Source organism: Propithecus coquereli, unplaced genomic scaffold (genome assembly GCF_000956105.1).
Source record: "Propithecus coquereli isolate 6110/MARCELLA unplaced genomic scaffold, Pcoq_1.0 Scaffold7, whole genome shotgun sequence".
Taxonomy (NCBI): Eukaryota; Metazoa; Chordata; class Mammalia; order Primates; family Indriidae; genus Propithecus; species Propithecus coquereli.
Genome location: NW_012153062.1, coordinates 9,777,115 through 9,793,967, shown reverse-complemented (window position 1 = coordinate 9,793,967; position 16,853 = coordinate 9,777,115). Strand labels below are relative to the sequence as shown.

General features: G+C 38.1%; 1 protein-coding gene across 3 annotated transcripts; it reads right to left on the bottom strand.

Annotated features, from left to right (window-relative positions):
* Positions 1-1,949: 1,949 nt before the first annotated feature.
* Positions 1,950-15,434, bottom strand: LOC105823843 (interferon-induced guanylate-binding protein 1). Of its 3 annotated transcripts, none has more exons than XM_012661104.1 (11): positions 15,350-15,434; positions 13,055-13,262; positions 10,188-10,315; positions 8,824-8,933; positions 8,363-8,559; positions 7,516-7,758; positions 6,380-6,660; positions 5,525-5,737; positions 4,631-4,733; positions 4,200-4,393; positions 1,950-3,120 (listed from the first exon to the last, which is right to left on the bottom strand). In XM_012661104.1, the coding sequence occupies exons 2-11, from the start codon at positions 13,242-13,244 to the stop codon at positions 3,088-3,090; spliced, it is 1,692 nt and encodes a 563-aa protein (XP_012516558.1). In that variant the 5' UTR covers positions 13,245-13,262; positions 15,350-15,434; the 3' UTR covers positions 1,950-3,087. The 3 variants fall into 3 exon arrangements, with proteins under 3 accessions (XP_012516558.1, XP_012516557.1, XP_012516559.1); XM_012661103.1 differs by lacking the exon at positions 15,350-15,434 and adding an exon at positions 13,419-13,482; XM_012661105.1 differs by lacking the exons at positions 1,950-3,120; positions 4,200-4,393; positions 15,350-15,434 and adding an exon at positions 13,419-13,482 and having other exon boundaries at positions 4,668-5,074.
* Between the last annotated feature and the right edge of the window lie 1,419 nt (positions 15,435-16,853).

Here is a 16,853-nt window from a genome sequence, read left to right as displayed (position 1 = left end):
GGTGCATTATTTTTGTACGTTGCTGGATTTGATTTGCTAATACTCTATTGGGGATTTTTGCATATATGTTCGTGAGGGCTATTGGCCTGTAGTTTTCTTTTTCTGTACTGTGTTTTTCTGATTTGGGTATCAGGATAATGCTATGCTCACAGAATGAATTGGGAGATGTTCCCTTCTCTTGTATTTTCTGAAAGAAATTGTGTAGAATTATCATTCTTTCTTTTTTAAATGCTTAGTAAAATTTGACAGTCAGGAGGAGCCATCTGGATCTGGAGAATTGCTTTTCAGATTTTTTTTGTTTTTTTTACTGAAAACTCAATTTCTTTAGAAGTTATATGACAATTTAGGTTATCTACTTTATTGTGGGTGAGTTTTAGTAGTCTGTACTTTTTGAAAAATTAGTCCATTCATTTGAATTGTCGAAATTATGCATATAGAGTTTCAGAATGTTGATTTTTAGTTTGCCTATTTGCTGTACCAAAGATTAAAAGGTTTTCTTAAGTCTCTATGTGTGTTTTAATTTTTTGGTAGATGCACTTTCTTTGGCTCAGTTGATTCTTGAGCCTGGAAATTTGTAAGACAGATAAGACAGTTTCGCTGAGGGATTTCTGTTCTTTTGTCAGGATCTCAGTGCTTAGTGTGTTCCCTCCCTCTAGATCAGGGGAGCTTATATTTCCTTTCACTAAACTCAGAGAAGGAAAAGTAGCAACTCATCACTTAAACAAGAGAAGATACACTTCTCTAAACTAAGAAGATTTTTGATGCAGGAACACCATAAGAGCCAGCAAATGTAGGTCTTCATCTGTGGTAGCTGCAACAGACTGAAAGTGTATAACCTTGCACTGCCATTTTCTTGTGATCGTTGCACCCAATGACACTCTCTGACCTACTATGTCAGAAAGTCTGAGGAAGGGTAGGGGCCAGGGAATCTTTATATTTAATAAGTTGATTTTAATGCACAGCAGGATTGAGGACCACTGGTGAAAGCAACTAGCCTCCCTGAAGAGAGTTTTGATTTGTTTCATTCCTGGAGATATTATACAAAAGCACTAAACCAGAAGTCAGAGGATTTAGAATCTGGTCTGGACATTGGTGCTATGAAGCTGGGAAGGAAGGAACTTAATTTTGGGGAGCTTTGATTTTCTTATTTTTAAATGGTTAATAAAGAAATCATTATTTTGCTTTGATGGCAGAGTTATTCTTTTCTACTATGAAGTTTCTTCAACTAACAAAAATGTATTTTACTTACTCCTTTGTGGCAATGCAGCTTGGAAAAGAAAATATAAAGCATATCTGCATAAACATGCCATCTAATATGCTATTGTCTCACCCGGTCCCCTGTGAAGTTTCAGTTCGAGTGAAGAAATATTGCTTGGCAGCACCATGCTCAACTGTGAAAGGAGACGTTTGCTATCTGATTGGACAGAGGGAGTTCAAGATAAGAAAAGGCCCCAAAGCAATCGGAAGAGGCATGGTTATTAATGTGGATTTAATGGCACTAACTGCTTCCTTGCTTTTTTCTCATCATATAATATTTTGAAACACCATATAATTACTTCAAGATTCTAATATATACACTCTGATTCATAGTATTCTTATAAAGGTAAGTAACGTAAGGCAGGCATATAGAACTTCACCAATGTTTCTATAAGCCAAAGTCTGCAAATTATGGCTTATGGGTGCCATTTTTTGAAAATAAAGTTTTACAGGTACACAGCCATGCTCATGTATTTATGTATTATTTATGGCTACACTTGCACTATGCAGAGTTGAGTAGAGACAGAGACTGTATGATCTGCAAAGCCATGCATACCTAGTATCTGGTATTTTACAGAAAAGTAAACCAACCATTGCTATCAAGATTAAAAGCTTATTTTTTGGTGAAAAACTGAAAAAAGAAAAAAAGATCAAAAATAAAAGGCCCAGTGAAACACATTTTATTTCTAGCTCAAAATTAATTCTTAATTGCTACAAGAAACATCAACCACTTACTTAGGACTTTTGACAATTAGGATAAAGTCTACAAAAAATAAGTAATAAGAGCATTATTCTATTGATCAAAAAATGTCAAAAACATTCCACATTCTCTTTGGGGATAATCAGCAGGATTTCAAGTATGACTGTTAAGAATTAGGAAAAGATCAGCCTAAGTTTTAGGATTATATACAATCAAATAATTAAATTAGTTCAGTTTTCTAACACATTATCCATCTTCATTTCAAGTCTATCATTTCAAGTCCATCTTTGCAAATTATACCTTCTATAAATACACAGTGCACAATTGTCACCATGTTACTCTGTTTAATCCAGTGTCAATTGCTTAAAGATCTAAAGTGTCCCATTAAATTTATAATCTGGATGAACTGAACAAGAAGGAAAAGTTTTTATGTTTATGACCCAAAAGTTTTTAAGTTTATGACCCAACTCCTACTCATGCTAGTGGTTTCTTCCATCTGTCTGTGGAGATTATATATAGATTCTAGATCTTTATATACTATAAAGTGGTTTGCTTTAGCTTAAAGTCCATAAGTGACGATTATCCATTGCTAAAGTCCTGAAAACACATTATTGTTCATAGACTGACATTGACATATGGAGAACTGTACATTGTCTTCACTAAGAAGCTGAGAGAGTTGTCCCTGACCCATTGTGTACTTGGCCAAACTGGTACTCAACTATGCCCCAAGACTTTTACCTAAGACTCGGATCAGTACCCATTTGTCTACTGTAGATTATCTGGAAGAATATACTTCTCCTGAGCGGTACCAGCTCACGATCCCTCCTGTGCTACTACAGAGGTGAAATGCATCCTTGTTACACAATTGACAATTGTTTTAGAATATGAACATGATTTCAATTATTGTACTGCCTGTCTTTGCAAACCTCTGGTGTTACAATGCAAGACCTAATGATTATCAACTGCAGTAACACTTGTTTTAAATTCTAAAATTGTTTCAGTTATGCCTTGGGTAAGAGTGACAGGAAAGCTCTATTCTTTATGTCTTTAGCTTATGGTGCATCTCTTTCTTGGTTTGTTCATATTACTTTGGAGATTCTCTATCTCATCTTGAAGTTTTTGCTGTCATCTCAGAATCCATCCCGTAGCAGTCGGGCCTGTTCCTAAAAAGGCACAAATGGAAGCTGAATAAAGTGTAGCATTAAGTAAGTCTCTATATGCTATCTAGTTTCCACATTCATTGATTTTTTAGTATTTAATTTCTTCTTGAGATTTTCTCTACCCTTAATTTTCATTGTACTTTTTTGGGCATTTGAGTTCTGTGATTACTTCTCCTGGGTCTCCTTTATCTAAGAAAGAGCTTCAGCTTATATGTCCTGATACATCTATGAACCTAAATTACCAGTCTTGATTTTTCCCTCATTAATTGTACACAACCTTTGTGGGCAATCTTAATCATATGTTTGGTTTCTAATTTTATCTATGCATTATAGACTCTTTTATATACTCACCTACACAAATACTATTATGTAAATACACATGACACAAAAATAAATATTCTCAAAATCTGATGAGATGTCTCAGTCTTAGATCAGAAAATTTGATCTAAGCCTTCTCAACTTGGTGGCAGGGGTGGCAGAAGGTAGGGAAGGAAATCAGAGTCCCAGACTGACCATAATAAATTTCTGCACATAACTCCCAACTCAACACAAACTGGGAGCAGGGCATAGAAAACAGGACTTCTGCTCATAAAAGGAGGAGTCCTTCTGCTCATAAAAGTTCTCTTAGAGCTAAAGTCATACCAGGTGTAACAGAAAAAATCATTGCGAATTCTAAGTGATGAAGAAAATTTACTGGATGTGTGACCCTACAAAAGTTATTTAGTCTTTTTGGAAACTGTTTTTCTTCTCCTAAGTAATAGGGACATAGTTCTTGCTTTATATGGTATTAAGCAAGAGATACAGATATTTTTATGATGCCTAGCAGGTAATAGCTGCCATTAATTGAAGGATATACTGATAAAGGACTGAACGTGATAAAAATGCAAATAAAAAACTTTCAGTAACTAGAAATAGGCAGCAGCCAGGACAGACCAGGCCAGACAGTCAGGAACTGAAAACTACAAATAAGCAAGTAAGGTCCTTCCCTGAGGTTATGTTCTCCCTGCCATACTGAGTTTGTGATCAGGGAGAAAGGAGAGCAAACAGAAAAACAGCAACCTCAAAGTGATGCCATTGGATACCTCAAGTTTAAGAGCGAGGGTCCTCTCTTGCTTTTCCAACAGCTGGGCCCTGTCTCTCTCCATCTTCTCTGTCAATTGTCTCACATGTTCCTGATAGCTCTTCTCTTTCTGTTCCATCATCTGCTCATTCTTCTTTTGCATTTCCTCCAACATTTTTGCTGCAGCCTGTGCAGATTCAGCCTTCACGTGTTCCACTGTGGAGGAAAAGGAGGAAGAAAAACTTGTGTGGGGTTGTCATGTTGCCTTATTCTTCCCTGTACACTTACCTATTAATGTTGCTGCTAAGCGCATAAGTCCTGCTCAGATACCGCTTCTGCAAGTATGACGCGTCTTTGATCTTTTTGATCTAATTCAAGGGTTCCAGGTTTACTCAAATTATTGAAGCTTTCCAGAGCTTTTGAGACCATCGAATCTCTTGATTCACTCCTCACCTTCAATCTCCTTTTCCCTTGCTGTGAGAATCTGGTCTGTCTGTAGAATTGCATCAGTCACAGACTCCTTGGACCTCAAGTACGTCTGCAGCATCTCTTCAGCCTTAAAACCCAGAGAACACAGAGTAGCACCAGTAAATGGCTCTACTCATTTGTTACTGTTTGTGTGCCCACCATCTTTTCCTCTAGGAATTGCTCCTCCTGGGCCTGGTGGTCAAGATTCCCTGTCACAGGGACAGGCACATGCTCCAGACAGGCCAGCCAAAGCATCCCACTAAGTGGAGTCCTTTTTAGAAGGGCGATATAGATAATGAGAAAAAAGGGATTCTGTGTCCTGTGACATTGAGGGCTCTATGTTTGAAGCTATTGGTGCAATGGTTCCACATGGGCTGAGCTTGCTGGAGAATGAAGCCATCATTCAGAAAGCAGATCAGAGAGATGGAGCTGGAAGAGAAAAGGGAGGCAAGCACAGGGATAAGGGGGAGCAATGGACAGAGGAAGAGAGGATGATATTGTGTAAATTCTTTGATCCAGCTGTCCTTAAAGCCAATTTGAAGCCTAAACTGATGAATTACCGTTTTTCTTTAAGAAGCCATCCATCATTGGGTTTCTGTCTCTTGCAACACAAAAAACGCAGCCATAATAGTGGATGACAACAACTTGGTGGTTGATCTGGTAATTCAATTTATAACTCAATTATTAATTGGCTGCACTCTCTCTGATGAGCACCTGGAAATATCTGGTATAACAGGCTCCCCGTACATGTTATTGAATGAAAGTGTGAATGCTATGCAGATGGTAACGCACATCCGTGTGCAATTACGCTTGGTCACGTTGGTGTCCCAAGGAGGCACGTCAGCAGTTTCCCATAGTCAACAGATAAATTGTGGTTACCTGTATCCCCTTCCTCGGTTCCTGAAGGTACTTTTTCTTCAGGTGTTGTATCTTCTGTATAAAGAGACGATAGCCCCCTGGTGTAGAGTAAATACCCTCCTTCACTTCTTCTTCTAGAGGACTGAAAATATCCTGAAGTAAAGCTGTACAACGATCTGATGATGCTTTCAGATTCTGTTTGTAAAAGTCATCCTGCCTTTGTTCTAGCTGGGCCTTTAGTGTAAAAATAGTAGGTAAAAAGAGTAACAGGAAAAGGACGTTAGCTTGATCTCAGAATTTCTGGAAAGGCTTCTCAAAAAAAGAAAGGAGAAGAAAATTCCATGCCCTCTAGAAAAACTGACAGCATCTTAGGAAGACCATGTTCTTCCTCCAGACTTCACCTTTCTACTGAGGTCCCCTCTCCTTGGAGGTGAAGTTCACACTGTAGACTGATGGCTTCATGGAAACCTTTAGAAGTAAATCTCTGCTTTTTCAGATTGGGCAAATGATTGCATATGGAATAAATGTGGTTCAAATAAGCCTCACATAGCTTGGACTAAATTTTTATTTGCTTTTGGCTAGAATGTTTGGTCAGTCTGATAACAGTGGGCATGTAATTTGATTAGAAGCTCTGGTTGTCACTTATATGCATTTAATTAAAAGGAAGACTTTTTTTATTGAGAAAAGAAAAATGTTTTAAAACTTTGAGTCTAATAATAAAATTGGTCCTTCTGATTATTATGATTACAGATATGCAGTTGTCACCATTTGAAAAGCTAGTAAGAATTGCTTCCACGAAAATAAATTCTTATTTCACTTCCTGGTAGTACTTTGCCTTCCAAGACACTAATCCAGATAAATTGAGAGAAAAATCACCGCTAATTCCTTTTGAAATAGATGATCTACATCTTTGAAGGAACTCCTGATGAAGATTTCAGTGGCCTCTCTTTCACTGGCCCTGTGCAAGACCAGCAGTTCCTGGAGGGTTTCTGTGGGCAGCTGCACCTTCTGGCCCATCTGCTGGTCATAGTGGGCAATGGCCTTTTGCACTGCAGCTGAGTTCTCTATCTGGGCCAAGGCCAGGACTGCGTTCTCCAAGCAAGGCAGATCCCCACTGTTGAGGGCATTGACATAGGTCAGCACCAGGTTCTCTAGACCTACAAATAGAGAACAAATGATGATATTGGTTGCAGGGAGAGTGAAGAAAAATCTCTATTATGTGTAATTCTGAGCATGTGAATTACCACCTCTTTGCCTCACAGCATCTATGTTCTCAGAATCACCTGGAAGCTTGATAGAAATGCAAATTCTCAGCCCCTGTTTCAGATCTACTGAATTAGACCCTTCTCTTTGGGAAGATCTCAGATGGTATGTATGCACACCAAAGGTTGTGAGTTCTTGTTCTAGATTACATAGGCCCATGTTTATTGAATGTTTGCATTCAATTTAACACTAAGGATCACTGGGACAGAAACGCTATCTATTCATTATGTATGTATATCATCAGCCTGTCCATAGTAAGCATTTGATCAATATTTATGGAATAATTGACACTATCCCCATCAAAAAGAGTCCTCCATTTGGCTTATTCTAGCACAGCATTGTCCAAGAAACCTTTCTGTAGTGATGGAAATGTTCTCTATGTGCTGTCAACTACAGTAACCACTAGCCACATGTAGACACGGGCCCTTGAAATACAGCCATGTAGTATTACTTTTTAATTTTCTTCATTTTAATTAATGTACATTTAAGTTTAAATAGCCACATTTGTCTAGGAGCTACCATATAGGACAGTGCAGGCAATTTTAAGTGATAGAACTTTTTCCTTTGGCCTTTGCTCTTTTCCCACCAAGAAATTTGACTAACAAAATCTATTAGAAATGTTGGTGCCACTTGGAATTTAAAACAACAATAATAGTAAATTTGCATTTTTCAAAGCTGAAAGTAGGTAGGTATTATTCCATGCTCCCATAATCTTAGCAAGGAGTGAAAGGACTGTGAAGGGAACTCACGAGGTCCATTGACCTTGATGCCTCCTGAAAGTGTTTTAACTTTGGAATGGCTAAAGATGTAGGAACAGAAGACTTCAACTTGTTGCACAAATTCGGGGTCTAGCTCATTATCATGTAGTGTCTCGAGCTGGGATAGCTTCTTCCGGTATGTAGGCTGACCGAAGATAAAGCATTTCTTCTTTGGGAAGAACTTCCGGATACAGAGACGGGGCAAATTAAAATTTTTAACTTTTTGACCGGTACCTGGAAGAACATAAAAAAGAGATTTGCCTCATATAAGGATTTGCACACTTTTTCTGTAAAGGGCCAAATAGTAAATGTTTTAGGCTTTGTAGGCCAGGTGGTCTCTTCTCCAAGGACTCAGCTCTGTTATTGTAGCATGAAAACAGCCATAGACAACATGTAAATGAATGGGCACAGCATTATTCTAATAAAACATCGTTTACAAAGACAGCTGGCAGGCTGGATTGGCCATCATTTATCTCTGGGCTGTAGTTTGCCAACACTTAGACTAGTATACTGTTCATGCTTTAATCTATTTTCTTCACATAAATATCCATTGTAATCCATATTCTATGACTAAATACAGAATCACAAACCCTAAGCACGGAGATAAAATTAACCTAATTATAGCATAGGAAAAGGTGAAAACTTGTTCTAGAATAAGGGAGAATATAATTTAAAATCAAAGCTATTTATTCAGATACTAAAGAAGCATTAATTTCCAGGAATAGCAACCTGGAGAAATAGACAACTGTAAATGTAAGAAAACTATGAATGGTAAACTCAAAAATGATAATTTCCCATGTTTTGTCATTCTTGTTTATCAATGGTAAGTCCCTGTTACCTTGCTTTAGCTGCAGGGAAAGCTCCAGGTACTCATCTGCTGAGATAGTTTTTCCATGTGCTTCCAAGTCCAGGGTAAAATCTCTCAGAGTCCACACAAAGTCTGGGAAGAAGCTCACAAACTCAGCTGAATCCTCAACCTCATTCTCATCAGGTGAGGATTTTGCTCTGATTTGATCTGTCAGCTCTGTCACGAAACTGAGTAGTTACCTAAGGAAAAGTGGCAAAATGAAGAGTACCACCGTCCTGTATGAGGTCCACATATTCCCAAACCCTCATTTTGCCTTTGCTCTTAACCTGTCTATTCTAAAGTAGATACATGGGATCTTTCCCCTGTACTTGAATTGTTTTTATGTTTTCTCTTTTGAGCTAAATTCCCCAAGACTCATAGTCAGGCAGCTGGTTTATTAACACAGGTCTCCCCTTTTGACTTTTGTACTATTCAGGACCACAAAAGGATACTGCAGTTGGTCCATGACCTGCTGGTTGATGGTTCCCATGCTGTTGTACACGAAGATGCTGCTCAGGAGGATGGCCAGGGCAAAGATCCAGGAGTCATTCTGGTTGTCACCCTGGAAAGCAGAACACAGTTGGGTCAGGAGCATATTTCGTTCTCATGATACTTTCCAGATGATCAGTAGTAAAAGTATGTTCATACATTAGAGTTTTTTTTTTTTTTGATGCATGATTAATAAAAGGAATTCAATTACAAACAAAAATGATTGTCCGTAGTTCTTGGACTTTGGGTAGTTTTTTGATTAGTATTTTTGGTTTAAACTGATTTCACTAGGTCTTCTTATGATCACTGGCAGGTAATAATCGTTGCAAAATAAACGGCCAAGGTTGACTGGCATTCTGAAGCTATAAATACAATTAAAATTTAAAAAATTCTCTTCTTTTTTAATACCAACATTGACTTATATAAGATTAATAACACTTGTAGCTATTTTATTGCACAATTATTATGCACCTGGTGCTGACATTATTTATCTTGTCAGATATTCAAAACAATAGCATGAGGCAAATCTAGATCTATTACATCCATTTTACAGATTATAAAGCTGAAGTTAAAAAAAGTCAAATAATTTTTGAGGCCATTAAATTAGTGGCAAAGTTTAAATTTAAACACAAAGTTAGAGGGTTCGGTACCCACATCCTTAAATAAATTCTCTGCAGGATAAGACTCATGACATTGTGTTTATTGTGCTACTTTCATGCAACTGTGTTAACTTGCATAACTTATAGTCTGTTTGTTTTTTTTTTTTTTTTTTTGAGACAGAGTCTCACTGTGTTGCCTGGGCTAGAGTGAGTGCCGTGGCGTCATCCTAGCTCACAGCAACCTCAAACTCCTGGGCTCAAGTGATCCTCCTGCCTCAGCCTCCTGAGTAGCTGGGACTACAGGCATGCGCCACCATGCCCGGCTAATTTTTTCTATATATTTTTAGTTGTCCAATTAATTTCTTTCTATTTTTAATAGAGACGGGGTCTCGCTCTTGCTCAGGCTAGTTTCGAACTCCTGAGCTCAAACAATCCGCCCGCCTCGGCCTCCCAGAGAGCTAGGATTACAGGCGTGAGTCACCGCGCCCGGCCTATAGTCTGTTGTTAATAGAATATTGTCTATTTACCACCATGCTCTTCTGCTAGGATTCTGTCTTGTGAAAATTGTTTTTACCTCTGGTTGCTAAACTTGGCCTCATGACATGTGAACAGAAATGAGAAGACATATAATGGTTTAGAGCAAGTTCTTATTTAAGAAAAAAACTAAAAAGTACATAAAATATTCATAGATGAGGGGCTTATTCAAAAACTAAATCCTCGACCCTTACCTTCTCTACATCTCCCAGGCCTTCCGTGTCTAGCAGAACTAAGGTATGTTCTGGCTTCTTGGGGTGAGGCACACACCACATCCAGATTCCTTTGGTGTGAGACTGCACCGTGGAGCCCAGAGAGAAACCTGTGAAGGAGAGAGGGAGTAAGAGGGGAGGGAGATTAAACAGCAGGCAATTCTGGAAATTGATGTAAAAGGTAGCATGAGTAAGGTTAAGAGAGATAACTGAAACCACAGTCAGTACTGATCTTATAATCAGAGAAATAGGAAAGTTTGAATATTCAATGCATGAAAAAATTCAGGACCCTTTCATAATAAAAACATCCAATAAACTAGAAACACAAGGAAAATATCTTGACATAATAAAGGCCATATGTAAAAAACCCACAGCCTACTTCATACTCAGTGATGAAGACTGAAAGCTTTTGCTTATCAGAAATAAGAAAATGATGCCCACTTTTACCACTTCTGTTCCACAAACTATTGGAAGTCCTATCCAGAGTAATTAGGCAAGAAAAGGAAATAGAAGGCACCCAAATTGGAAACAAAAAAGTAAAATTATCTCTGTTCACATATGACATGATATTACATGCAGAAAACTTTAAATATTCCACAAAAAATCTATTGAACTAATAAAAGAATTCAGCAAAGTTGCAGCATACAAAATCAAGCTGCAGAAATCAGTTGCATTGCTATACACTAGCAATGAACAATCTGAAAAGGAAATTATGAAAAAAATTCTATTTACCCTAGCATTAAAATAACAAACTACTGAGGAATAAACTTAACCAAGGAGGTGAAAGACTTGTATAGTAAAAACATTTTTGAAGAAATTAAAGAAGACATAAATATGTAGAAAGATACCCAGTGTTTACGGTTTGGAAGACAATATTCTTAACATGTCACTACTGCCCAAAGTGATATAAAGATTCAATGTAATCCTTATAAAAATTCCAATGACTTCTTTTATATAAATATTCATAGAAAAATCCATCCTGCTTTTTATATGAAACTTCAGGAAATTCCCCAAATAGCCAAAATAATCTTAAAAAGTAAGAACAAAGTTGGAGTCTCACACTGTCTGAATTTTCAAACATATTACAAAACCATGGCATTCAAAAGACATAAAGACTGGCATAAAGACTGACATATAGACCAATGGAATACAATAGAGAGCCCATAAATAAACTCTCACATATATAGTCAAATTTTCAATATGGGTGTCATGATAATTCCATGAAGAAAGGAGAGTCTTTTCAACAAATACCATTGGGAAAACTGGGTATCCACATGAAAGAAAAAAAAAAGGAGTTGGATCGTTACCTTATACCATACAAAAATTAACTCAAAGTGGATCAGAGGACTAAACATCAGAGCTAAAACTAGAAAACTTGTAGAAGAAAACACAGGGGAAAAACTTCATGATGTTGGATTTGGCAATGGTTTGTTTAATATGACCCAAAAGGATAGCCAATTAAAGAAAAAATAGATAAGTTGGACTTCATCAAAATTGAAAATGTTTGTGTGTCAAAGGACACTATCAATAGAGTAAAAAAGATAATATATGGAATAGGAGAAACTCTTTGCTATCCATGTATCTGGTAAGGAATTGATATCTAGAAAATATAAACAATTCCTACAAAGCAACACAAATAAACAAACAAACAGTTTAAAAAAGGAAGAAAGGACTTGAATAAACATTTCTCCAAAGAAGATGTACAAATGGCCAAGAAGCACATGAAAAGATGCTCAATATCACTAGTCATTAGGGAAATGCAAATCAAAACCCTCAGGAGATACTACATCACATCCATTAGGATGGCCACTATCAAAAAAAATAGAAAATATCAAATGTTGGTGAGCATGTGGAGAAATTAGAAGCCTTGAGCATTTCTGTTGGGAATGTAAATCGTGCAGTGTGGAAAGTGGCAGGGCAATTCCTTAAAAAATTAAGCACGGAATGACTGAATGAGCCAGCAATGTCACTTCTGGGTATATACCCAAAAGAATTGAAAGCAGCGACTCGAACAGATATTTGTACACCCATGTTCATATCAGCATTATTTATAATGGCAAAAAGGTGAAAGCAATCCAACTGTCCACTGACAGATGAATTGATAAACATATTGGTATACACGTACAATTATTCAGCCTTATCAAGGAAGAGATTTTGACACATGCTACATTGATGAACCTTGAAGACATTATATAAACTGAAACAAGCCAGTCACAAAAGGACAAATATTGTCATGATTCCACTTATATAGGTTCCTATAGTAGCCAAAGTCATACAGACAGAATATAGACTGATGGGGAGGGGAGATGGGTGAATATGGAGCTTTTGTTTACAGAATTTCTGTTGGGGAAGATGAAGAAGTTCTGGAGATGGACGGTGGCGATGGTTGCAAAACAACATGAATTTAATTAATACCACAGAACTCTACACTTAAAAATAGTTCCAAGGGTAAATTTTTATGTTATGTATATTTTGCAACAATATAAAAATAATATACTATACAAACTGAAATTTTTTTAACCTTAAAGATCAATGTAAACTTGCTGTTACCATGTGAACATTTTATTAATAATAAATGATTTGTAGTTTATTATGCATACTAATTATTTTTTTACTCCTATGGAAAGAATAATTTATTCTTTTAAAAGGGGAAACTAAGGGATAGTGGGAAGAGTTAGTGAGCTGACTCTTATTCTCTAGAACAGAGTGAAGATAAGAGTCCATTGATGGATAGAAAGCTTTCAGTATTCATCCCCACCTCTAACTTTGCCTCCTCACATCCCCAAACTGAATGCTGACCGTGGGGGTGGACAGAAGGGATTTGGCAGAGCTCTGCTGGTGGTACTCACCCTTTTTCTGCCCAGCCAGCTTGTTCATCAGGTAGGACTTGCCTGTGCGGTAGAGGCCCACAATAGCCACCACCACCATAGGCTGGGTAAGGGCAGACAGGATCTTCAAGGCTTCTGGATTAACCATCAGTTGCCCTTTGGTGTTCTCAATGAGGCACACTGGGCCTGGCATGTGGATCTCTGAGGCCATGTCCAAGTGTTCCCTTGTCTGCAAGGGAAGTGGTGGACTGAATGAGAATTTCCGGTCTTCTTTTTTTTAAAAATATATTCGGGGTAAAAGTTGAATTCCATTACATGTATATATCATACAGTGGTGAAGTCTGGGATTTTAGTGTACTTGCCACCTGAATAGTGTACATTGTACCTGTTAGGTAATTTTTCATTCTTCATCCTCTCCAACCTTCCCCCCTTTAGAGTCTCCAGTGTCCATTATATCAACTCTGTGTGTCCTCGTGTAGCCATAGTTTAGCTCCCATTTATAAGTGAGAACATGCAGCATTTATTTTTCTGTTCCTGAGTTACTTTGCTTAGGAGAATTTCCAGTCTTTTGCAACTGCAGGTGGAGTCATACGATTTCTCAGCATGGCTGAAATTTTTGTGTGCATCAATCAGCAAGATAAATGAGGGGAAATTTCTATAATTTGAGAAAGTTATGGAAGTATTATCAATGTAGTTCATTAAAAAAATGTTGGTATGACAATGACTTATCAACATTCAACTATTCTCATGACCCAAATCTTTCATTTAATTTATTGTGAAAAACTTTCCTTTTGGATTCTTATTTAAAAATTTACACTAGACAATAAATGGAAGATAGAATAGGATTTACGGAATTTATTTGCATCCTGGCTATATGTAATAAATTCAGTATTGATTGTTTACTCATTAATTCTTACATTGAATTAATGAATAAATGTTTCATTAATGAATGCCCTTAGCACAATTTTTAAATATTTTAAAATGTGTTTCTTTCTGTACCTCTAAATGTTAATAGTTATGCTTATATCATGGGAATGAAGACTCACAAAACCCCTCACGTGGCCATTCTGGAAGTGGAACCAATATAACCTACTTTTGAAAATTTTCTAAAATTATGTGACCATGTGAAACACAGCACTAGGGGCCCTTCCAAGAGCTTGGAGGGGGCATATGCAAGAGAGGGGCCCTGAAACGTGAGCTTCATTACCTTCACTGTAAATTAGCCTCTAACTCAGTGTGGTAGGAGTGCACAATGGTGAATACTGAATGTTTCCAGTAAAGACTATGCAATAAGGATTAAAGATCAGGAGGCAGATCCAGAGAGCTGGATGGAAGTTGTTTAAAGTAACCTTCTCTATTTGCAGCCATACACGTTTAGGTTTTCTGTTGTGTCCTGTTTTTCCATTTGTTAGGGAAGGAGAGGGAGAAATAGGAAGAGGAAGAGTAGAGGGAGTGGGGAGGAGGAGGAGGGTAAGGTCTGGATAAATGAGGCTAGTGCCTTGCCAAGGCATTCAGGGAAGGAGTTTCCAGAAAGTGGATTAAGGTTGTCTGAGGGCATGGAGAGGTCAAGATAAATAAAGACGTTCCCCTTACTGAGACTCTACAAGAGATTCTTTAGAGAAAAGCCCTCTAGTAAAGCAGTGAGAAGGATCTCTACTTGCACAGGGGAGGGGGAGAGTGGGCATTAAATTAGTAAATCTGGACTATTTCTGAAGGAAGAAATCCACTCCGAAACAAAGTTCAAATATATGATTAAAAGATATGCTGCTTTGCCGAATCTTCATCTTTCCTTCTGGGTTTCAGTTTGTTCTTTCTTTGTCTTCAAAGGTGTCAGGGGGCTGCTTACCCTGTATCTCATTCACTGTTCTTTCCTTTTCATGAAAAGAACCCATTTGTAGCCCTTCAGTTTCTTAGCTGCAGTAGGAGCAGGACAGAACAAGCCTCCTCAATGACAATGGAAGTTTAATTGCGTCCCTAGTCAACACAGACAGTGTCAACAGAGAGAAAAGCAGTCCTGGTGCATTTCAAACTCTCAGTTTATCCCCTGTCTGACAGTGCCTAATTCAACACAAGTGCAGTAGTGGCACTTAGGGACATGCTACCCCGATAACATCAGGATTTCTTCTGACCCGTGTGCCACTTCAGGCTCAGCCGTAGCCTAACTTGGTTCCGGTATTTTTAAGAAAACTCATTGACCCTTATAAATCCTTTCCCATCCCTGTCCCAACCTGATAGGCCCATGTTCCTGAGCAGAGGCCCTTCAGAGCTGCAGAGAGAGCTCCTCAAAGAAAGAGGAGCAGTAGTAAGAGTTCTTACCTGTTCTTTTTCTCGTCAGTTCAGGTGGAGTGATTTCTATTACTCCTCTGTCTCTCGCTACCGCTCCACTGTTGTGGAACTTCCTGGATTTTCTTTAGTGACCAAATAATTGGAAGTTAAGCCACTTCCGAAGTGAATTTAAAGTAATATGAAACAGAAAGTACTTTGTTCAAGGCAGTGACTCGACAACCATAAAAGGAATTTTTGGTGTGTGCTAATAGCTGGGAGGGTTCAACCAGAAGCTTCAGCTTTTTTTGTGGAAAGAGATCTTAGAGACCATTTGTCGTTTAAAAAAAATGTCCATTATATACAGGATATAATGGAATATGTCTTAAGATTGGAAGTCAGTTTGAGAATCCTAGAATGAGGAGATATCACATCAATTTTTAGGTCTAATTTCCTAAAATAAAAGCCACATTCACGATGTGTAGCTGGTTATTCTTTTTGAGCTGCAGCAAGTGGGGAAAGGACATGTTTTACGCATTCATGAACACCCAGCACTTGGCACTTAATGCCCAGTACACAGTCAGCACACCTGGCCTGATCACCTTTGCTCTGGTTCACTTGCAGGGAGGAGTTTCTATGCTGGGAGAGACAAGCAGAGAAGACCAGAGGCCACCACCCCTGCCCCGTAGAATTAGCTCAGAGATTTTGCCTAGGCAAAGAGGCAGTCCATAAAATCAGAGAGCTCCGAAGCTCTTCCGGAAGGAACAGTATGAAACAGTATGTGGAGAAGTTCAAGCCTAGAGACTTGAAGAAATTTACTGCTTGCAGATCTACTTTGTAAGAAATACTAAAAGAAGGTTTTCAGGCAGAAAGCAAATGACCTCAGATGGTAATACAAATCCACACAGAAAAACAAAGCACCAGTAAGGGAGTTATAAAAGACAGTATAGATGCATATTTCTTTTCCTTTCTCCTCTTAACTGATTTTGGAAAACAATTGTATGAAACAATATGTTTATAATTGTATTGCAGGACATGTAACATGTAGAAATGTGATAAACTTAACAAGAACAGCACAAAGGAGACAGATGGGAGAAAAACTGCATTGGAATAAAGAAATGACACCAGATGTTAACGAACCCACAGGAATAAATACAGAGAACCAGAATTTGTGAGGAAGTTAATATAATAAGCTCTATAAATTTGTATGTTCTCTTTCAGCTTCTTTAAAAGGCATACAATTATATAAATTCATAATTATGAATATGTATTCTTGGGTTTGTAACACATAGATTTATTTATTTATTTAGAGACGAGTCTCACTGTGCTGCCCTGGGTGGAGTGCAGTGGCGTCATAGCTCACTGCAACCTCAGACTCCTGGGCTCAAGCAGTCCTCCTGCCTTAGCTTCTCTAGAGGCTGGGACTATAGGCGTGAGCCACCGTGCCCGGCTAGTTTTTCCCTTTTTGGTAGTGACAGGGTCTCCTCTTGCTCAGGCTGGTCTTGAACCCCTGAGCTGTAATAATCCTCCCGCCTCAGCCTCCCAGAGTGCTAGGATT

Coding starts and splice junctions, on each gene's coding strand:
- LOC105823843 (XM_012661104.1), bottom strand. CDS start 13,244: ATGGCCTCAGAGATCCACATGCCAGGCCCAGTGTGCCTCATTGAGAAC. Junction 10,316..13,054: donor GCTGGCTGGGCAGAAAAAGG/GTGAGTACCACC, acceptor TCTCCTTCACAG/GTTTCTCTCTGGGCTCCACG. Junction 8,560..8,823: donor CAGGTCATGGACCAACTGCA/GTATCCTTTTGT, acceptor GTAACTACTCAG/TTTCGTGACAGAGCTGACAG.